At 58.5% G+C, this 21,540-nt stretch overlaps 5 protein-coding genes across 5 annotated transcripts; 1 reads left to right on the forward strand and 4 right to left on the reverse strand.

Annotated features, from left to right (window-relative positions):
• Window positions 1-26: 26 nt before the first annotated feature.
• Window positions 27-2,307, reverse strand: GGTG_10440 (hypothetical protein). The gene is made up of 6 exons (XM_009228313.1): window positions 2,081-2,307; window positions 1,916-1,992; window positions 1,758-1,809; window positions 915-1,689; window positions 384-820; window positions 27-261 (listed from the first exon to the last, which is right to left on the reverse strand). Exons 1-6 carry the CDS (start codon window positions 2,225-2,227, stop codon window positions 58-60), a joined length of 1,692 nt encoding a protein of 563 aa, XP_009226577.1. The 5' UTR covers window positions 2,228-2,307; the 3' UTR covers window positions 27-57.
• Window positions 2,308-2,506: 199 nt separating this feature from the next.
• Window positions 2,507-5,236, forward strand: GGTG_10441 (hypothetical protein; the record flags this gene model as incomplete). Its single annotated transcript, XM_009228314.1, has 5 exons — window positions 2,507-2,541; window positions 2,750-2,903; window positions 3,351-4,589; window positions 5,074-5,142; window positions 5,201-5,236. The coding sequence occupies 5 exons, from the start codon at window positions 2,507-2,509 to the stop codon at window positions 5,234-5,236; spliced, it is 1,533 nt and encodes a 510-aa protein (XP_009226578.1).
• A 633-nt stretch (window positions 5,237-5,869) lies between these two features.
• On the reverse strand, window positions 5,870-6,994 carry GGTG_10442 (hypothetical protein; the record flags this gene model as incomplete). The annotated part of the gene is made up of 1 exon (XM_009228315.1): window positions 5,870-6,994. The coding sequence occupies one exon, from the start codon at window positions 6,992-6,994 to the stop codon at window positions 5,870-5,872; it is 1,125 nt and encodes a 374-aa protein (XP_009226579.1).
• A 2,084-nt stretch (window positions 6,995-9,078) lies between these two features.
• Window positions 9,079-11,178, reverse strand: GGTG_10443 (hypothetical protein). The gene is made up of 2 exons (XM_009228316.1): window positions 10,683-11,178; window positions 9,079-10,397 (listed from the first exon to the last, which is right to left on the reverse strand). Exons 1-2 carry the CDS (start codon window positions 10,837-10,839, stop codon window positions 9,571-9,573), a joined length of 984 nt encoding a protein of 327 aa, XP_009226580.1. The 5' UTR covers window positions 10,840-11,178; the 3' UTR covers window positions 9,079-9,570.
• Window positions 11,179-11,428: 250 nt separating this feature from the next.
• GGTG_10444 (hypothetical protein) lies at window positions 11,429-19,603 on the reverse strand. The gene is made up of 3 exons (XM_009228317.1): window positions 19,237-19,603; window positions 14,785-18,948; window positions 11,429-14,692 (listed from the first exon to the last, which is right to left on the reverse strand). Exons 2-3 carry the CDS (start codon window positions 18,934-18,936, stop codon window positions 11,996-11,998), a joined length of 6,849 nt encoding a protein of 2,282 aa, XP_009226581.1. The 5' UTR covers window positions 18,937-18,948; window positions 19,237-19,603; the 3' UTR covers window positions 11,429-11,995.
• Window positions 19,604-21,540: the final 1,937 nt, after the last annotated feature.

Genomic DNA, 21,540 nt, shown 5'->3' on the forward strand with positions numbered 1-21,540 from the left:
CTCAAAGTCTGGTCGCTAGGCACCCATACAGCCAAGGGCCAAGTACATGCTATGCCATCAGGCAGTGCCAGACTTCACCCGCTCAGTGCTATTCGACCCCGTATTCCCGTGTTTCGCGGGCCCGGTGCCCGAGGTGTCCGAGGCCGGGCCATTGGAGTCCTTTTCGCCACCCATGAGCTTCTTTGTCTGCAACGTCACCTTCTTCCAACCAAGACCAAAGCTAAAGAAGAAGGCAGTGATGCTGGCTGCTGCCGAGAGCCACTATATTCGTGGTAGGGATACAACCGCGCGCCCACTGTCAGTCGGGTACCGTCGAGTGTGTTCAAGGAAACAGCCACGTCGATTCTCTCCAAGGGAGAGAAAGAAACAGAACAGAAACCTACAAAGGTTGTGACCAGTGCATCGCTGTACGCTCTTATCACGGCCGGGTACTGCTCTGGGGTCAAGATGCTGGCCAGCTCCGTCGCCCCGGTGCTGACGACGCTCTGGGGGTCCACCCCGGGGCTGCCCGTGGCCAGGGCGCCGTAGAGGCTGTTGAGAAACGTCGTCTTGGATATACAGAGGAAGACGGCGCTGCCAAAGTACTGGAAGAAGACGAGCAGGGCCGTGCCGGTCGCGAGCTCCTCTCCCGGCAGGTGGTTCTGCAGCACGATCGGGGGTATCTGGATGACGAAGCCGCGCCCGATGCCGACCAGGATCTGGTACCCGATCCATTCGGCCTGGCTGGTGGACGGGTTGAAGGTCGTCAAGAGGCCGGAGCCGATGGCGGACAGGATGTTGCCCGTCTGTGCCCAGGCTGGTGCGTATCCAAACTTGTTGACTTTTGAAACACGGATAACATTTGTCGCGTTAGCAGGGAAGGACTAAGAAAACTCGTCAGAACCGAGTCTGGCCCTGGGGGTGGCGCCGCTTACAGAGGAGACCACAAAAGATGGTGGCGAGGAGCTGCGTGATCATGGTGGGCAGCAACATCAGCCCGCTGTTGGTGGGAGACGCCCCCAGCACAGATTGGAACCAGAGGGGCAGGTAGTCGCCCAGCGTCGCGAAGGCGCCGACCTGCAGGAAGGCGACGGCGCAGCCGCAGTAGACGACGGTCTTTCTGATGACGTTGGGCGGGATCAGCGCCTTCTCGTTCCTATACCAGGCCCAGGCGCAAAAGACGAGCGCGAGGAGGCTGCCGCCGCAGAGCAGGCCGATGATGATGGGCGTACCCCACGCGTGGCGCCCGCCGCCCCAGCTGAGGGCCAGCAGCAGCATGACGGCCGAGGGCGCGAACAGGCCGAAGCCGATGAGGTCGAGGGACGTGTGCAGGGTGGGCAGCACCGCGCGGGCGGGCAGCTTCTTGCGCTGCTCGGGCACCCGGATCAGGAGGAAGACGGCGGCGGAGACGGCGCCGGGCGGGAGGAAGATCCACATGCACCAGCGCCACCCGAGGTGCTCCGTGATGGCGCCGCCCACCAGGGGGCCGACGACGCCGCCGACGATGGTGAGGCCCATGCCCATGCCGATGAGCATGGGGCGGACCTTTGGCGGCGAGGCGGCCGTCAGTATGACCAGGCCGCCGGTGAAGAGGCCGGCGGCACCGAGGCCGGCCACGGCGCGGCCGCCGATGAACGTGGCGCTCGTCGGGGCCAGCGCGCATATCAGGTTTCCGATCTCGAACAGAATGATGCTACCGACATAAACATCCTAATGGGCCAGCTGATCAGCCAAACTTTGGTCGCTGTCGATCACGCAGGGCAGATGGGAGGGCTAACCTTGAGGCGGAAGAAATCGTAGAGCTTGGCGACGAGCGGCTGCACCGCACACCTGAATGAGGACATCTCGTTGGTCTTGTGAGTCCCGAAAGCGATAGCATCTTCACGTGAGCGCGGAAAGCCGCGCTGGCAGGTGCCATACAAGGGACAAGACTCACGTTGCAAAAAGATATGCGGTGCTATACCAGTCCAGATCTTCGATGGTACCGTATGCCGACGTAATGGATGGGATAGCCTAGTGCGCGACGACACAGGGCGGCGCACATGTGTTAAACCGACTAGACGTCTTGTCGCGACTGGGGGCGGGCTGTTTGCGTTCTCACCGTGGCGATGATCAAGGCGTACATCATAACGAGCGAGCCAGTGAGTGAGGTAGCGAGGAAGAGCAGACTCAGAGGCAGCGGGCTGAGGAACTGTCCGGGGTCTCCAGGGCGCGGCGCCGAAGGCTCTTGGTGCTCAGAAGACTCCATGGCGGGAAGCTGTGGGCTCGGGGACCGTTTGACCGCAACTGTGGTGTTATTCGGCTGCGGATTGTTGCTGCTGCTGCTGCTGTTACTGTTGTTGTTGTGGCTTGGCTCGCTGCTCTCATATCCAGCCTTATCGGCGGGATTTTGTGCTTTCTCCGACATTGCAGATAGCGATCGGTCACGTTTCTTCTCAAGAGCTGGCTTTTCGCGGTGTTCCAGGGCTTGCAAAGGATGGGCAGAGCAATATTCACACGCTGAAGAGACGCGTGAGGAGTTTGAGCTATGATTGTCAGTTCTGCAAACGCAAGGGAGGCCACGTACTGGTTATCCCTGGAGCCCTGTCTCAGCCTCCCCGTGCTCCTAGGACCAACCAACCAACACAAGCTGCACTCTACTCGGCTGCTGCTGATGTAACCGCGGGGAGTACCTTGGCCACGTACCAGCAAGTGTGCTGGATGTCACGCACCTATTGATATCAGACACACCATCTCGCCAATCAATATATTGCGCCGCTAACACCTGCAGGGTAGTATACACGCCTCCCAAATGCAGCTTTACCCGCATCCTTTCGCTTGGCCCGGCAGGGATAACCGACGGCACCCACCGGGCCCAACACTCGTTCCTGATATCGGCAATAGGCGTTATGTACCAGTACATCGACAATAGGCGCCATGTATCAGTACATCGACCCTGTCACTCTTTGACCGGCCGGTCCCCCCGCTAAAAAACCCCGCAAAGTCTGCGGCCGAGAACAGCAGTAGCTGGTTCCAGTTTCGCATAATTTTACCTGGTATCTGTTGCAGGGCGGTGATAGCGGAAAGGCACGCCACTTCCGCTGGCTTACAGTTGTGTCTATCCAAATATCACAATTCTCAAGCCCCAGGGAGTCAGGACCGCTCAACTTTGGATAGCCAACCAGCCTGCCACATACACTACCTCCCTATCAGGCTACTCGGGTCGAGGCAATGACTTCAGTCTGGTTGTGGCGGGGATCGCCTCCCCTCGGCAACACAGGCTTGGCTGTGGCAAAATTTCTGCGTTACTCTGCTTTTGCAGCAGCTCTGGTGTGTCACGGAGCCCTATTCTACCATATCCAGCAGCAAACGACTAACAGCTCTTGCCGCAGCTCTTGACGGCACTTGTCCTGAAATGCATCTACAACTTGACATTGCATCCGTTGGCACGCTTCCCAGGCCCTTTCCTCTGCCGGGCCACGCGTCTAGCGTACTGCCGTCGCCTCGTGAGCGGCCGCCTGCCTTTTGAGATTCTGGACCTGCACAAAAAGTACGGCGACGTGGTCAGGATCGCCCCGGACGAGCTCTCCTTCGCGCACCCGACCGCCTGGCTCGAAATCTACGGCCACAGGCCGCACGGGAGCGATGGCCCGGAGGAACTGCCCAAATATCAGACCTATTTCCGCAACGCAGGGATGCCGCCGAGCATCGTCAACGAGGACAGGGAAAACCATGCCCTGATCCGCCGGCTGCTGGCCCCGGGATTCAGCGAACGGACGATGCGCGATCAGGAGCCCATTATCGGCGGCTACGTCGATCTCCTGATCAAACAGCTCCACGCCAACTGCTCGGTCCCTGATTCGAACCAAGACCGAGACGCTGCTACTCCTATTTCTCTCGACTCTGGCGACGGAGCCGCCGGAGCGCGGCTTCTCCGCAACAGACGGCCCAAGGTATCCAGCGCTGGCCATGAGAAGGGCGACGGCAGAAAGATGATTATCATGAGCAACTGGCTGACCTGGACGACGTTTGACATAATCGGCGACCTCGTCTTCGGCGAGCCCTTCGGCTGCCTGGCGCGCGGCCGCTACGACCCCTGGGTCTCGCAGATCAACCACGCCGGGCCGGCCACGGCCTACATCTGGACGCTCAAGTACCTCGGGCTCGACGTGGTCGTGCTGCCCGTGGCCATGGCCTGGATGCGCCGGCAGCGCCTCGCGCGCGAGACCACGGCCAAGCTGCGCCGCCGCATGGAGCTGGGCGCCGACGGGCGCCCGGACCTCATCGGCGGCCTCCTCCGCAAGCAGAGCGACTGGAACCTCGAATACTGGCGCATCCGCGTCAACGTCGGCACCCTCGTCCTCGCCGGCTCCGAGACGACGGCCACGCTGCTCTGCGGCGTCACCTTCCTGCTTGTCTCGCACCCGCCCGCGCTCGAGAGGCTGGCGGCCGAGGTCCGGTCCGCCTTCTCGTCCCAGGCCGATATCACGATGCTGTCGGTGGCCAGGCTGCCGTACATGCTCGCCTGCCTCAATGAGGCCCTCCGGGCATACCCGCCCGCCGCCGTCGGGCTGCCGCGGGTGGTCCCACCCGGCGGCGCCACCGTCGCGGGAGAGTACCTCCCTGCGGGTGTAAGTCAAATCACTTGTGCCCTCCCTCCCCAAACCGGCTCCGTCTCTTTTCGCTGGCAAATGCAGCACCAAGCTAATCTCCCTCTCCTTTCCTCTCCTGTGGGAACTTCTTTTGTCAACACAGACCGCTTGCGCCGTCTGGCAGTGGGCAACGTACCACAACGACAAGTACTTCAAGGACCCGTTCGGCTTCCACCCCGAGAGGTTCATGAACCACCCAGACTTTGCCGACGACAACCTGGACATGTTTCAGCCATTTTCCTTTGGCCCTAGGAACTGCATAGGAAAGAAGTAAGCACATCCCACAGAAAATAGCAGCCACTTGTCACCCGCAAACGCAAAATCGAGCCAGCCCTTGTCCCGGTTCGGCTAATAATCCGCGTTTCACACAACAACAACAAACAGCCTGGCCTATGCTGAGATGCGGCTTGTTCTCGCGAAGCTCGTGTTCAACTTTGACATGACCGCCGTGGAAGACACCCAGGGCTGGATGGACCAGAAGGCATACATCATGTGGGCGAAAAAGCCCCTGAATGTGTACCTAACACCGGCTGTGCGAGTTTGATATGGCACACGAAGATGCCGTTAAAAAGAAGGGACCTGATCGGTAGTATTATGGCCAACAAAAGGGTGTGTTTGACTTTTGAAGAAAATAAGCGTACTGTTGGTAGGAGTCTGGTACTCCTGTTGAACGGCTCGGAGATCTCCAAAGGTGATGAACAAAGATCTCTGTGATCTGGGGAAAGGTCCTATATTGTGCATGAGGAATAAGGAATCTATCTGCCAAAAGAAGGGCACAGGGCTGCCCTTTATATGCACAGGGACGATCACCCAAAAGGGTGGTTCCCTGCTCTGCCTAAGGCAGATAGTGTTGGCCCGTGCGGGATCCAGAGGATCCCGGAGCCTCCTGTGACAACCTTCCTTTTCCGGATCGCACGCGCACAGAAATACTGTTCCAACAGTACCCCTGGTTAATTGGTCCTTTTACCCAAATATGGAGGGGGTTTCTGCATACGCCAGATTTTCGATGCGTGATGCACTTAGGCACAACTTTCCATGCTTTAATACCTAACCACCCAACTATGTCACTCGCCAGGGATGCTATTTCAGGGAGACCATTGTAACGAATGCAACGGTTTCATTGGAAATATGGCATTGCGCCTGGGGAAGTTACTAATGTTACTCAAGGAGCCTCCTACGAGCTCCGTGTGACGAAAACGACGATCGAAAAAGTGGGGGGGTGGTGGCAGGAAGACAAGGGGTTCTGATATATGCGTCCTTTACTCCTCCCCCTTCTTCTTGAGCTTGTCCACAAAGCCCATCAGATAGTTCTTGACATGTCGAAGAGTCAGCGTCGCCAATCCCTTGTGGTGCTTCTGCTCAATCTCCCCATCATCCGACGCCATGGCCATGGACGCCTTGGCTGCGATAGTAAGGTATTCGTCTCGGTCCTCCTCTTTCTCGCCGAGACACACCAAAGCTCCAGCGTGCTTGATCAAGATAGCGTTAAGGATCAGGCGGCAAGTTCGCCCATTGCCGTCGATGAAAGGGTGGATGTTGACGAACTTGTGGCACATCTTGGCGGCCAGGGCGTAAGGATCCATCTCGCCCAGCTCAGCCGCCTGCTCAATGTCTCGGTTGAACTCGGTGATCAGCTGAGCCATCTCTCGGGGAACCTGCTCCCAAGGCGTGAAGCTGCTGAAGCCGGCAACGACACTCTCCAAGCGGTAGATTCCCGCGTAGCTTGTGTATGGCATACCGTCGGGAGAGTCGACCTTGTGGCAGAGAATCTTGTGGGTGTCGAGAATGAGTCGCTCGGTTAGGGGCTTATCCTCAATGACCATAGCGTTGACGATGTGACGGAGCGCGCGAGCATGCTGAATGATTTCCCGTCGGCTGCGGTATGCGGCGTTGGCTTGGTCTGTGGGAAGATCTTGGGTCACCAAGTTCTTCCGGCGCTCGTCATACTCCTCCATACGAAGCATGTCCTGGTCGGCAATGCCCTTGTCCTGGCCAGTGAAGACCAGTTGGCAAAGCTTGTAGGTAATATCGAGGCCGGCGCCCGCTCCCTCGATAAGGTTAGAGCCGAAAATGAGATTGCTGAGATTTGTGAGTTGGTATTCGTCCAGCGCAGCCTCGTCTGCTGGGGTCAAATTGTGGAGCATTGCCTTGACCTCATCGTGAAAGCCGACTGCTTGTTCGAAGAGCTCATCCGGGTCGTCATCCTCGAGGAAGTAGTCGTAGGCCTCATCTTGTTTGATCGTGAAGTTGAACGGGATAGGTCGTCCTCGGACGGAACCCGATGGCGGATAGGAGCTAGTGAAGATTTTGCGCAGGGACTCGATAAGATTGGACTGCTTCGAGCCTCCGTGTGAGGACGACGAGTTGCCAGCACTGGAGGTCATTTCTAGATTGTCGAACGCCTCCGCGGGGCTCTTGGGACGAAGTTTGGATGGTGATGACATCGCCGATGAGGTTATTGGTGGCAAGCGGCGAGGAGTAGAGAGAAAGATGAGGGGGACGGGTTGATGGTGGTGGATTGATGGTGGACGAAGAAGTTGATAACGAAAAAGGATCCCTCCTTGATTTTTTGTATACTGGACCTCGTAGTTCGGAGAAAGATTTGAGACAAAAACTAGGAAGGCGCGGAGCAAAAAAGGAAAGTGGCGGAAGGCGCGAAGGCGAGGTTCTGTGACTCCCACTTCAATGTTTTGTATGCTCAAAAGTCAGAAACACCCTTTTGAATAAAACAGCAGCACCCAGCGGGCGACAACAGCGGCGCCAACCGAGGTGGGCGGTGATTTAACTGAGGAGAGCAGTGAGCGAATAGTAGAGGCGACGCGTTAATCCGCGCCTGTAAGGGTCTGGTCACCCGACAGGATGGTAGTGCAGTACCTCCGAGGACGAAAGGGCTCAGAGGTTGGTGGCCAAGGATCGGGATTTCTAGGTTCCTCAGTCGGAGAGAGAAATCCAGATTATGGATAGATGGCAAATTCGATTGGACCGGCCGCGGGCGTAGCTTCCACGAACTCAGTTCCCCTTTGAGTTTGGGGAGGCACGCCTCGTCTGGAGCTAAATCCAGCAGCGCTGGAGGAAGCCGCCCTCGTCAGTCTGGTAGGCAGCAGTGCTCAAAGGGAGGGAAACCACCTGTGCCCGTCGGTCGATCGGCATCCATGTGACAGCGGCGCCCTCGGTGGTGCGGGCGTGCTGGCCGGCGTACTCTCCGACTCCATCTCGTCCGGGTCCGACTCTGGCGAAGCCCGGGCGCGGGCCTTAAAGCGCTCTGCAGCGATTGTTGCGAAGTTCCTGATTGCCCAATTGCTGGGAAAAGTGTAATAGGATCCCTGGGGCGCCGGCGCCCTAGGGTGAGCTTGCGGGAGAAGAAGGCAGGCATTAGGGGCAGAAGGGATACATGCTACCGTTAACCTCTCACTGTAATGTCGACTGGCCCAAAAGCGGCCGCGCTCCCTCTTATATACGGGCGTCACCTCCTCGTGAATAGCTATTCAACGCAGTAAAAATGAGGTTTATGGCCCGCCTGGAGCTTTGGCAAATGCCACGGTAGATCTGGCTGGTATGTAACGCGAGCCGTTTTTGTGATGCAGTCGCGAATAGCTTCATTGCTTGTGTTATAGCGCTTAAATTACGTTGATAAGCAACGCCAACCCCCCTCTATGTCCCAGTCCACCAAAATAGTACTTGTATAGCCGGTAGGGATCCCCTGGCAGATCTCCAGGGCCATTTCAGCCTTCATAAACTGCCAGGATCACTACTTTTTGCGGTAAACCCGTCAGCCGGTTGAACAACCAAACACGGCATTAGCTCCGACCTTATCTGCTGGGATTAGGGAAAACAAGGCTTTTTTCTTCAAAAGTCAGAAACACCCTTTTGTTGGTCATTAACACTACCGATCGGGAGGTCCCTTCTTTTTAACGGCATCTTCGTGTGCCATATGGCGACTATATGTTTGAAATGGCTTGAGAGCCAGGTCTCTTGGTAATATTGTCTGCTGTACCCAATGCCGAATACCAGGCAGTTCCTGGGGCGCTGGTTCTCCAGAGAAGGAAACTGCAAGACGGCAGGCTTGTAGTGGTATACATAGGGTTTGTTCGGGCCTGGCTGGTGTTTAAGGATGCTCAAAAGTGGATAGGAAGACTCCGGACAAACTAGGAGGGGGCATGGTTGCCAACAAAGCAGTACTTGATTGTAACATAGGAATTGCGGTAGCTTCGCACAATATCATCCCTGAGCACCGATCATATCTGGAAGCCCGCTCGGGTGAGGGAAAGATGGCAAGTCACCATGAAAGACAAGTGCTCCAGTGGCGGGTGCTGGTGATGGGAGATGGGTGATGTCTAGGTAGCCGAGATAGTCGAGGGTAGGTGATGTGGTTGCCCCTACAGGTAGACAGGCCGATATGTAGGCAGACGTGGGCTGGTATGGAGAGAAGACGAAGAAAGAGTATGTCCCAGATCTCGGCAGTAATGTCGGCAACACGAGATATTTCTGTCTTTTGTTGTCCATGGCTACCTAGCAAGAAACGTATCCCGGGCTGTCATAGCTGGTTATCTTGCCTTCGTATCTGCCTGTGAACGAGTACCTAATCACATAAGAATGCCCGTTTTGTTTCAACTAGCGCGGGGGACAGAGGACGATTTTCATGCCAAACATTAATAAAAATGACGACCGTTCTACCATGTTTTACAGAAGAAAGAAATAATAGATATCGGCCGCGCTTCCCTCCTTCCCCTCCCGGTATACTCTATTAGGAGCCGATGTACCAGGTCAAAAAACCACAAAAGATGCAAAGAAAAGAAAAAAAAAAAGAAAAAAAAGAGACAGAGAAAGAGACCCTAGACGTAGTCCTCTCACCTGTGGGACAAGGTGGTCGGAGGGAGACAAGGATGTAAAGAGATGAGCATGATCCAGCAGAAGGAAGAAAGAAGAGACGGGACGAGCGGCGAAGCACATGGCCTGACTACTAGTTGGCAGCGCCGAACCGCTTCGCCCTCGCCTCAGCCCTACGCTTGTCCTCGGCGCTCAACCCACCACCACCGCCGCCGGCACCGCCGCCATTCCGGCGCTCATTGCTGCCGCGCCTGTCGCTACCGCCACCACCTCCCCTACGCTCACTCCTGCGGTTGCCACCACCACCACCACCGCCGCCGCCGCCGCCGCCGCCCTGGTGGCGCTTGTTCCTCCCACGCCCGCCCTCGCGCGCGCCACCCTCGCGGTCACCGTCCTCGCCGCGGCCGCGGCCGCGCTTGAGCGGGCGGTCGGGCAGAGCCGAGTCGAGCTTGCTGGCGTCGGGTGCCTTGTCCGCGGCGGCGCCGAAGCGTCGCTCGCGCTCCGCCTTCTTCTCCTCGTCCGGTTTGTCCTTTGACTCGGCGTCGTCGCCGGCGGGGGAGGCGGCGGGGGCCGCGTCCACCACGCCGAAACGCTTGGCGCGGGCAGCGCGCTTGGCGGCCTCGGCCTCGACCGAGGTGGCGGGCAGGTTCTGGCTCAGGATCTCCTTTGGCGCCGCGTCGTCCTTGGGCGCCGGCTCACTGGCGGTAGCGGCGGCTGGTGTGGCGGCGTCTGTTGAGGCGGGCTTGGGGTCGGCCTCCGCGGCGGCGGCGGGTGTAGTAGCAGGTGCAGCAGGGGCGTCTGCGGCCTCGGGAGCGACGGCAGCGGCAGCGACAGGCTTGGCAGGGGACTTGGGAGCGGCGGGGGCCGGTGCTGCGGCAGGGGCGGCGCCCCCGGCGTCCTTGGGCTTTGCGGAAGCCGTGTTGGCGTCTTCCTCGTCGTCCCAGCTAATCACGTCGTCGGCTGGTCGGGAGCAAAAAAGGAACTCGAGTCAGAAAAATGGACCAGAAGAGAAGTTAAGGGAGGTCGATGCAGAGCTAAGAAGAGCAATCGCGCCGGAAGAGGAGGGCGCGTCGAGACCAAGCGATACGATGGAGGGAGGGGGCAACAGTTTGGCCTGATCCGGGGTCGCGCCAGAGTCGAATGGAAATGGGGAGAAACGACGAGAGACCGAGATGAAAAAGCTCGCAAGCGACAGGATAGGTAGACAGGTACATGTTCAAGAGACAAGCAATCGGCTGGCATTACCTTCTGCGGCTGCTGGTTTGCTCGCCTGCTGAGCGGTGTCATGCTCTTGCAGGCGCGCGATGAGGTCGGCCTTGTTCCCGCTCTGCACGAGGCTGCGCTCACCCAGGAGCTTCTTGAGCTCGGGCACCTTCATGGACGCATATTCTGAGGCAGCCATGGCTGGCGGAATGGCTGGCGGAATGGCTGGCGGAATGGCTGTGTATTGCGTTGTGGGCTGAGTGGCGGTTTTGTGCTTCGTTTCTCAACGTCGAGTCGGTGGGTCTAGGTTTCGTCTCGTTTTTTTCTTCTTCTCTCACTCGACAGCTAATTCTGGGCGCTGGTTGGTCTTTGTGTTTGGCTCGTGATTCTGGGTCGGAAAATGAAAAAGAGTGCGATGGATGAAGAGAAAGAATTCTCGCGGGCTTCGTTGGGACGGGAGGGGATGTTGTATGCAAAGCAAAGGGGCAGGAGAAGGGCGCAAGCACAGGCTGAGTCTGGCGCAAACGTCGAAAAGTCGCGTTGACAAAGAGATTGAAAGGGCATGCGCGCGTTGCGATGGGGGGCGTTGCCAGCTAGCCGGTGTGGGGACTGGGCTCCACTTGACACGGGAAATGCGTGCGTTATGCAAACAAAGGCGGTGATTGACTGGCCAATCAAGAGCCACCTAGAAGGTGCGCAAATGATTGGCTGTGGTTGATCTTAGCAACGACCCAGCAGCAAGCTCACAATTGGAAGTTGAGGAGGGGGGTGCATGGGCTTCCATCAAATTGCAGTCGTCCACGCAGAATGCTGGCATCTTTGGTTTTTTATTCATTTTTAAAAATACTTCGACGACCTTCACCCAACACGTGTCCGTCCGGTCAACGACTGCCCTCCGGGAAGCCGGTCAATTAAAATAAAATAATACGAGTGAGCTTAGTGTTGAGGAAGCCGGTCCAGAAGGAGTGAGAGTGTAAAAAACAGGAGCGAAAAGAGTGTGCAAAGCGGATAAAAATATGTACCTCTGGGGAACCGTACGCCTGGCTGTGCTGTCAGACTTGTACACTATGAGAGTTGAGAGATGCAGAGAGGAAGACAAAAAGCAGAAAAGAGGCGTCCGCTTGCTGTACCGATACGGTTCCGACCAAACCCCCAACCAACCAACGCATGCATTCCAGACCTAACTTTCTAAACCGTGTGTGACAAGGGTATAACCGGAGGAGGGAAAACGAGCCGAACAAATGAGAAGCCAAAACACAACAAGGGGAGAAAAATATCATTGAAAAAATTCCATTTGAAGGATGGAAAAAAAGGAATGGGATGATGAGAAATCCAGGAGGAACAAAAAAGAACCCTCAAATAATCTCCACCTCGCGCGCAACGAGCCCGAAGATCCAGTTCGCCTCTGCGGCGCTCCCGCACTGGAAACACCACTTCTTGACGCGCCCGCTGAGGCCGCCCATGGCCGGCGCCGTGCCGACTCGGTTCTTCTCGTCGCGGAGGTCCTCCCAAACGTTCAGGATGATGCCCCTCGAGCCCAACATGCTAAAGCAGCGGCTGCCCAGCACCACGTCCAGGATGACCTTGGACTGCGACGTGGACGACGACGACGACGACCCTTCGTCGCCGCCTCCCCCTCCGCCCGTGAGGTTGGGCAGGAAAGACCGCTTGGGCGCCTGTGTCACCAGGATGCGCTTCTCCATGCCGTGGTACACACTCAACTCCTGGTGGCAGCCGGGCGGGGGGCGCGAGATGGACAGGAGGCAGTTGCCGCGGTCTTCCCACTTGTTGGACGACACGAGCAGGTGGCACCGGATTCGGAGGCCCGTGGTCCCGAGCGCGGCGCCGCTTCTGTGAATGCCCCCGCTGGGGCTGCTGGCGAGGCTTGCCGAGGGCGAGCGCGGCGGTGTCGCTTCGATGAGCCTACCAGACGACGACGACGTCGTATACATGGACGCCGGGGGGCCCGTAGACACCGGTCGGCTCCTGTTGTCGCCACCTGCCGCATGGTGCTTGCCCAGCGTCGACTTGTCGATGTTGAAGGCGCTCGCGGAGCCTGTGAGGCGCTTGAGGAAGGACGAGGCCGAGAGCGAGATACCGGAGGAGCCGCTCTGAGAGTACGTGTACTGCGACTGCGACGGTGCCCGTGTCGACGCCCGATAGCTATTCCGGCGCCCGAACCACGACCGCCGTCGGCTGCTGCTGTGGCCGCTTGTGTTGTCATAGCCATTGTTGTTTCCGGACTGCTGCCCCTGTCCGAACGATCGGAATCGCGCCTCCTGTTCGAGGGCCTTGAACTTGGCGTTGTTCATGCGAGACTGGTGCACCGCCATGTAAAGATGCTCCAGATGGTTAGGGGTCAGAGAGCGGAACCTGAATATCATACCGTCGATGTTGTTGAGCTTGGAGTAGGAGCGGACGGGTGACCGAATCTCAAGGTCGATGGCTGTGCTCTTCCGGATCATAACGAGCGGAGTCAGGTCGAGCGCGATGAGGGGAGCCTCCCCATCCTCGATGTGTTGGGACGGCCGCAGCGCGTCCGACATGCCATCCATGTTGATTTCGTCCCGGTCCTGGGGCGAAATGGGGTGAACCTCCAGAAGACCTGGCATGATGCTGATGGAGCATGAGTCTGGGCGCAGCTCCTTCCATCGCCCCTTCTTGTTGGACCAGTATGAGATGACGGCGGTGGCCTTGATCACTTCGTCAACGACGTCAACTCCGCGGTGGAGGTTCGCCTGGGAGGCTGAAGCAGATGGCGTGATGCTAAAATCTGATACCACTGAGGCTGTGGGGTTGAGATCGAGATCAGGCCTCTTAATGCTGATCCCTGGCTCGGTGTCAGGCACGTCCTCATCCTCGAGGTCATCACCCGAGGACTCGGAGTCCGAGAAGGATGACTCTGAGTACGACGCGTGATCCTCGTCCACCTCCTCCTCCGATGACGACACATCGGAGGGGCGGTACTCGTGCTTGAGAGGCGAGGATCCGTGGCGCTTGGGCCGCGAGGTCGGGGGCAGCTCGACCGACTTGGGCTTCTTGGAGCTAAAAGTGCGGTGCGCCGGCGGAGGAGGCGGACCGTCCTCTGTGGGCTCAGGGCTCGGCGTATCCCTGCTTGAACTGTGGCGGCCGCTGGTCCTGCGAGGACGTCCCTCCCGGCTGCTTCGGCGGCGGTCATCGCGCTCCGGGGAATGCTCAAACGTGGACTGAGTCGGTGTCCTATCTCCGTCTGAGCCATAATCCGCACTGGTCGAGCGCTGTTTGTCTGGGGTGATGGTGGCGGCAGCAGCCAGGCCGGTAGCGATGATCGGAGACGTGGGGACACTCCTATTGCGAGCGTGGTAGCGGGCCGGGGTTTTGGAGCTGCGCTGGTTTGTGGGCGATGTCGAGGAGTGCTGGCGTGCCTTTTCACCAACTGGAACGTCTCCTTCGCCCGGCCTTGACGGGTTGTACATGGGGATGAGGCTGTGGCTGCTGTTATTCGACATGTCGGACGGCAGTGGCGGCTTGGGCACGGTGCCTAGCATGTCGAGCCACTCGCGCACTGCATCATCGTACTCCGTCTGCAGGCTCAGGATCTCGTACCACTCGTCGCTGTGAAATGTGCCGCGCACCATGACGACGAGAGTCCCGTTGTCCTCGCCTCGTCTGGCCGAGACTTGCTCCCAAGGGATAGGGGCGAAAAGAAGGAAGGAAACACCACCAGCACCATTCTCGCGGATGAGAAGGTCGCCCCTGTCAGTGGGATCCAAGGGTCGGTCCCTGAAAATGAGCTCGACCTGGCACTCGAGCCGCTGCCCATTGGAATGTGCGAGGTCCATGGAGAACTGGTCCTTGGCGCTGACCTCACGCATCTTGTCCGTGGTGACCGCATCCAGAGGCAGCAGGGTGCGGAGATCACGAGCGCGTGTCGTGTCAGTATAGGCGGCGTCATCGTTGGTTTTCCTGGCCGTTTCTTCTCTATGCCTGCGCTGCGCCTTTGCCTGCAGGTCCGCAAACCTGTCAGTGAAGTCGGGGCCTAGCGTTTGGCTACCGAGCATGTACCGCAGCCCCTGTGCAATGAAGTAGACGTCAGTATAGGTATGAGATGACAAGACTGTTCATGGAATGGTCTCTTGCGTGACCTTCACTGGTTTGAACTAACCTTGGTCAACTTGAGAAGCCATTTGGAACGAATCAAGGGGCGCTTGAGCAGGTGGGCAACATCAACCCGATCGCCATCGTCGTTGATAACGTCACCATACTCATTGCGCGGCATCGCGTTGACGAGCGAGTCGTTCTCATCATCAGCCGCGGAAGCGAGGTTGACAATGAGGTCCTGGAAACCGAGGCGCCAAACATCGTAGTAGGCACTGTAGAGGGGGACAAGTCTCTCCAACCATGAGAGCAGCATATCAATATCGGTATAGGGAACGGCCCGGTGGTGGGTGTAGATGCGTTCCAGTGACACTCCCATGGAAACGATGGCCTTCTCGGCCGCCTGGGTTGGTCTAACTTCGTCGCTGGCGGCGGAACCAAAAAGGTCAATGAAAATGAGCGAGTCTCCCTTGACAACCTCCTTGAGAAGCACAGGTATGACGCCGTCCACCAGAGTCTTCAGCTCCCTCTGGTAGAAGCTTTCGTCCTCGATAAACTCGACAAGAAGATCGTCCACGGTAGCGGTGGTCTCGACTTTGCTACTCCTTCTGCGCAGACTACGAGCAATCCTGATGCTGGCGGCGCGTGTGGGCACTCGGGTGGGAATTGGCCCGTCCTCTGGCAACGAGAGCACTGACACCAGGTCCGAGTGCTTCGTGAGCCGCCTCTTGAGCCCGCCGTTCTTCCGACGACTGCTGGAGGATTTGCCCAGCGCCGTCGTCTGCGTCAATGTGGTTTGCGACGCCACGGATGCTGCATCTTGGTCGTGTGAGCTCGGCTGCTCCAGAGACAGGATGGTTGACAGCTCATGGAAGCCGTTGGTGGGCGGCTTGCGCCTGGGAAGTCCTGACGCCGCCGGAGGAGCCTCGCGCTCGCGGTCACGGTCACGGTCACGGCTTTCTGGCCTAGTGGTGGACGTTGGCGACCGCGACCTGCGCGAGCCCGTCGACCGCCTGCGGGAGTCGTATTCATCCCGGTCGAGCTCTTCCTCGTCCACCTCGGGCTCGCGGGTCTTGTCGATGCTCGTGTACATCATGAGCGGCGCGATGACATGACCACCTGATTCGCCACGAAAGGCTTCCTTCAACACTTCCCGGAACGAGCCTTTCGGCGCGAGTTTTGCTGTGGCGTTCCTCGCAGGTACGCCAGAACTCCTTGTCGCGCCACTCCTCCTCAGGCCGCTGGAGGATGTGGCGTGGGAGTCTTCCCTGTGCAGCATCCTGTCGTGTTCGGCAGATGGCCTTGGCTCTGGCTCTTTGCGCGTGTCGACATCGTCGAGCGCTGTCTCGGTTCCCGTGATTTGCGAGTCCTCGTCATGTGCATGCGTGTCCCTGGCTTTATCGTGTCTCTCCGACACAGAGCGACGCCGGGCAGACTTTTTCCACTCGTGCTCGACCTCCTTTTGGGAAGTGGGCGATTCGACGAAGGGATCCACGGTGTTGTACAGCCATTTCTCGATGCTGGGCGGTTGGTTGGTGGCAGGCTTGGGTGGCTCCGGAGTCACAGTGTGCTGGATCATTTTCTTGCCCTCGTTCACGACCCTTTTGAGCACATTAGGCACAGTTCTGAAGCTCGGGTTCCTCTGCTGCTTCGGTTTCTTCGGGTTCAGGGGCAACTCGAGCTCGCTGAAGGCAGAGTACCCGAAGGGGATATCGGCAAGCGACTTGGTGTGGAGACTTGGCTGGCGGCGCGATTCGCCGTCCTCGGATGCCGTGTCTTCGCTATAGGATCTGTCGTCCGAGATGTCTTCCGTGCGTGTTGTGCCGGTAACGTCCGTGGCGGCAGCGGTCGGTCTTGTCCTTGTCCTCCGGGAGGGGCGTGTAGTGGCTGTCTGTCCAGTCGACTCGGTTGCGCCGGTAGTACCGGTATGGCCTGTAGTGCCGGTCAGGTACGATGTGCCTGTGGCCTCGGTCGACTCAGTGACATCGGTCGACTCAGTGGTCTGTGTCGTCTGTGTCGTCTCGGTAATCTCGGTGGGCGCGGGCTTGCCACGCTTGGCCTTTGGTGGCGTTCTGCGACGAGTTCCCCGAGTTTGGATGTCGGTGTCTTCCCGCGTCTCCTCCGTCCGCTCCGTAAGCTCAGAGGGAGAGGGTGATCGATCACGGCGTGTGCTAACTCGTTTTCCACTGCTCTTCCCTCTTGGCGGACTGCGTCTCCTTGGCGGACTGCGCCGCCTTGGTGGGCTAAGTTCCCTTGTTGGCCGACTGGATTCCTGCGGCGGCCTGCTGGGATCTCTCCTTCGCCTGCTGGGCTCGCTGGGAGACCTACTAGGTTCTCTTGGGGCCCTGCTATGTTCGGTTGACGGCCTTGAAGATACCGAGCGACTATCTCTCTTCTGGTCCTTCGGCGTCAACTTCAAAGGACGGACTCTGATGCCATCATCGGGCAAGGTTGGAGGCAAGGATGTGGCCTCAGTCAGGTCGTCCTCCACGTCGTGGTTGGGCCTGGATGTAGCTTTGCTGTCCTCTCGGTCGCTAACCTCGGGACTAGCAGCCCTATGCCTTCTGGTTGATCGGCTAGGACGCACCCGAATTCCATCGTCGTCGGCCCTGGCATTGCCCTCCGGGCTGTAATTCCTGTGCTTTCTGCGGGATCGTCTGGGACGCGTACGGGTGCCATCGTCCTCGCTCTGGCTGCTAGCCCCAGGACTGGCATTCCTGTTCTTTTTATTGGATTGACTGGGCCGCACCCTGATTCCGTCGTCATCCCCTCGGTTGCTAGTTGTAGGGCTGACAGGTCTTGACTTTCGGCTTGCTTGGCTTCGTCGCATCCGGGTTTCCTCGCTCTCCCATCCACCGCTTGCGGTCGGGCTAGGGGCTCTCGATTGTTTGGCAGACTGGGTCGGGCGTACCCGAATCCCATCGTCATCGCCTCGGTTGCTAGCTCCCGGGCTGGGAGGTCTTGACTTCCTGCCGGGCCGGAGAGGACGAACGCGGATTCCATCGTCATCTGCTGTAGGCTTTGCGGGTGTCCTGCTGCTCGATCGCGCACTGCCCCCCTCATCCTCGGACACAGCCTTTTCTGCTGGAGCCGGCTTCTTTGTCCTCAGAGGCCGGACGCGAATGCCGTCGTCGTCCACAGCCCGCCCGCTACTCCTCGCGCTATGCCTCCCACTCTCTACACCCTCATCGGCGGGCTTGCTGCGCCGCGAGCGAGGAGCGCTGGGACCTTCATCGTCGGTGAGCCTGCTGCCTGTCAGGCCGCTGACGGCATCCTCCTCGATTGTGATGGCATCGCCAGACTTGGTGTGATATGTCTTGACCTTGGGGGCCTTGGTCATCTTGGGGCTTGTTGGTGACTTTGGAGGCTCCATGTCCATGGGCTCTACCCTCGCGGCCCAGTCGGCGATCTTGTTGCGCACAGGAGGATTCTGTGCGGTCCTCTGCAGGAAATCCTTTGGAATGGGCATGGGTCCTGTGGGGGGTTTAACGCGCACTGCCCTGGCGCCCGGTGGGCTCCTTTTCCTCCGCTTCATCCAGTTGTCGTCGCTAACAATACGCTTCCGGGGTGGAGACTTGAGGCCTTCGGGGTCGATATTCTCGTCATCGTCATCGTCTTTGCTCAGGCCGCCCGGAGTCACAGCTCTCGGCATCGCTCTCGGGGCACTCTTGTTCCTCTTTTGGCCCTTCCTGAACTTGATGCGCATGCGGTCCTCCTCGGTCACGCTCTCAGCCCCGTCCGGGAATGCAACGTCGGTGGGCTCGGTGGCGGCGTCGTCCGGGTCACCGTGGACCATGGCGGCAGCGTTGTTCTTCTGCCAGGCCTTGACGCGGTCCTTGACGCCACCGGGTGGGGCGAGCCTCTGAACCGAGGCGGCGCGCATCTCCTTCCTAACCTCTGCGCGTACGGCGGCCGAGTCCATCCGCTGCTGGCGAAGGGCGGCGACGCGGGCGGGCGACTGGCGTCCCAGCAGGAAGTCGGTCAGGAGGGTTGGCTGGGACCTCATTGTCGCCGAGCGCTGGCGCGTCCGGCCGCGGCCGGCGCCATCTCCCGCGGGGGCGCTCCTCGGGGTGGGGTGGGCGGACAGGCCGCGGCGGTGGTTGGGGGTGCTTGGTTTGGAGACATGATCGTCGGCGGCGGCGGGCGGGCTGGCGTCGATGATGATGGGAGCCTCGCCCGGCGATAACGGGTCGTCGGGCGGCTCCTGGGGGGTCGTCATCGTACGCAGCAGCTGCCCGGGGGCGAGGTTAGCCGCATGTCAGCATACAAGGTCTCGACGTGCCGGCGTTGGGGAAGACGGAGGCGCGAGGCGTCGAGCCTAGGGAGGTTGGGTCGGAGATAATCATAAACACATCAGGCCGGACAGGTAGGGCAAATGACGGATATCACCGTTGAGCCAAACCAGGGCTCGATTGGCGAGACGCCAGTTTCGGGCTGGTCGAGCGAGGGCCAAGCCTCCGATCGTCGTCCTGGAAACCGGCGGGGCCCCAGTCAAAGGGGGAAATTCAGACTCACGTACCTGGCGAGCCGCTACATGCTCGTGGGGGCTACCGCAGCAGCGCGAAGCTGCGAATACTGCCCAGATCCAGACACTCGGCACTCATCGATCACGTCGGCCCCGTGGAAGCAAACGGCGAGCCCTCGGCGGCGGGCTGGGATGGATGAGGGCGACGGCTGCACCGCAGGCCTGGACCGACCGACAGTGGTCGCCTTGTCGCACGACTTCCACGTTGTGCGGTGGCTTCTGCAACGTTGAACTCAAAAAGAATGGTCTGGAAAATTAGAATAACCAACTAAGAATTTGCACGGGATTATTCGAGGGGAACACGGGCTGTCAATGTCAAAACTGAGGAAGACAATTGATGGGTGGCGATAGGATCGGTCGGACTACGCCAGCGGCCAGCCAGCGAACAGAGAGAGCAGCCGAGGAGGAAAACTGACTGTGAAGATCAACCTCAGCCTGGTCGACCGTCCCGCAGGAGCTCTTGCCCCGAAGCGGCGAAGAGAAAAACAACAGGCAGCCAATGGTGGGCTGCAGCTTGGGATTGGGCGTAAACAAATGACGGCCAAGGCCGCAACCTGCGTGAGCTGCAGGCAGTCGATGTCAAGCTCCAGAAACCAAGCACAGACCCGTCAGCTACCTGCCCGGCTTGCAGGAATCCACTTTTGGCCCGGCTGCAGCGCCATGGGTAATCCTTGCGAGTCATGGTCCGACGCCAGAACGCCAGGCAGTAGCACGCCTTTTAGGAAGAGGCGAGGAATAAAAACAAAAACAAAATAGGAATAATAAGAGGAACGATAGCAGGAGGGAAAATAAGGATAGGAAAGCTTACGCTACGAACAGTTCTACTTTGGGCTTTGTAAAACTGACATGTTGTTTGTGGTAAGCGTGGGAGCACCACTATGACAGGCTGCTTCCAAAATACCCCGCCCAGACAAGAAACCTACAAGCAGCTGCGAATCGAAGTTGGTCCAGCAGCTTTTCTCCGCTTGTCTGCTCGAGTCTCCTAATTCTTGCATCCATTGGGATCGAGTCGGTCTGAAAAAGAAGAATATACATGGCCTCGTAATCCGGCATTGATGGTGCGGTGAGTCCCAACCGAATTGTTGGTCTGCCGCCGTCCAATCTGATACCCATCATTCGGACAGCCGCTGCACCAGCCCTTGCAGCTGCGTTGGCCTGCTAGGATGTGGCTCGAGCAGTGCAGCGAGCTGACCTTTGGATTTCTCCATTGTTTGGATGGTATCACTCAGGCCGGGAGTGTCATTTCCATCTATAAACGCGTATAAAACGCATACGTGCATTAGCAGAGTCCATCGTTGTGTGTCCTCTCTCCCCCTCTTTGCCAGCCAAAATGAGCCATCACCTGGTCAGCATGTCTGTTTTTGCAACATGTAAACACGAAATCGAGCTGAGCGGCACAGCCTATATCTGGGTGTGTATACCTCCTAGCTGATGCCGCTTTTGGCTGCCACGTCCGATCGATCGCATTTCCTGGTTGGCTGCAGGGCGGCTCTCAGTGTGCCCGTCCTTGATTTGCGGCAATATCAAGCTTCAATTTAATTCCTTGGGCGGCAGACAAATATCGTCATCAAACCGTGTCCTTTTGTTATTCTGTCGGTGCCGAACTGCGACCTCGCCCTCCATCGCTTCACTGCGACTCGAGCTGCCGTTTATCTCGCACCTTCCAACTCTCAACCCCGCCCCGCGGCCTGGGATTGAGACAGATACTGGGGCGCCTGCAACGTGAAACATGCAGCCCATTGTTTACCAAAGAGGGCTTAGACGTGGGGCGAGGACAAGAACAGAGTTGGCAGGCCAAGATAGGAGGTTTGTTATGGGAGCATGTAACTGTAGACAATGCGGGCTCGTCAAGTATCTGATGGATTCCTTCGGTGGTAGGTAATCGTGCTCGGCGCACATCATTTTCCTCGACATTTCCAATCTCCATCCATGTCTGGCTGTTCAGCAACTACCGTCACTCCCACAACACCAGCCAGCCTTGCGGCAAGGGTCCCCTGCACCCCCCTCCCCTGCTCATCCTGCGCAGCGGCAATCCCAAAGGCGGGCAAGATAGAAAGAAAAAAAAAAGCACAACATAAAATCCTCCGTCAACAAATCGGCATTTTCTCTAGGGAGAGAAGAAAGGAAGGAGGGGGCGGCGGGCGGCTACGGGCCTGCATTTGCAGAAAGCATGCACCGAGCCGACGGCGACTCAACCGAACGCGACGGGCGAGGGCTTGACCTGGTTGGCTGCAGTGTTCTCGGCATGGCAGGTCACCTGCCCCTCAATGTCTCGGGTTGCTCGCAGCTGCCACGGCC

The sequence above is a fragment of the Gaeumannomyces tritici genome (assembly GCF_000145635.1).
Source record: "Gaeumannomyces tritici R3-111a-1 unplaced genomic scaffold supercont2.6, whole genome shotgun sequence".
NCBI classification, from domain to species: domain Eukaryota; kingdom Fungi; phylum Ascomycota; class Sordariomycetes; order Magnaporthales; family Magnaporthaceae; genus Gaeumannomyces; species Gaeumannomyces tritici.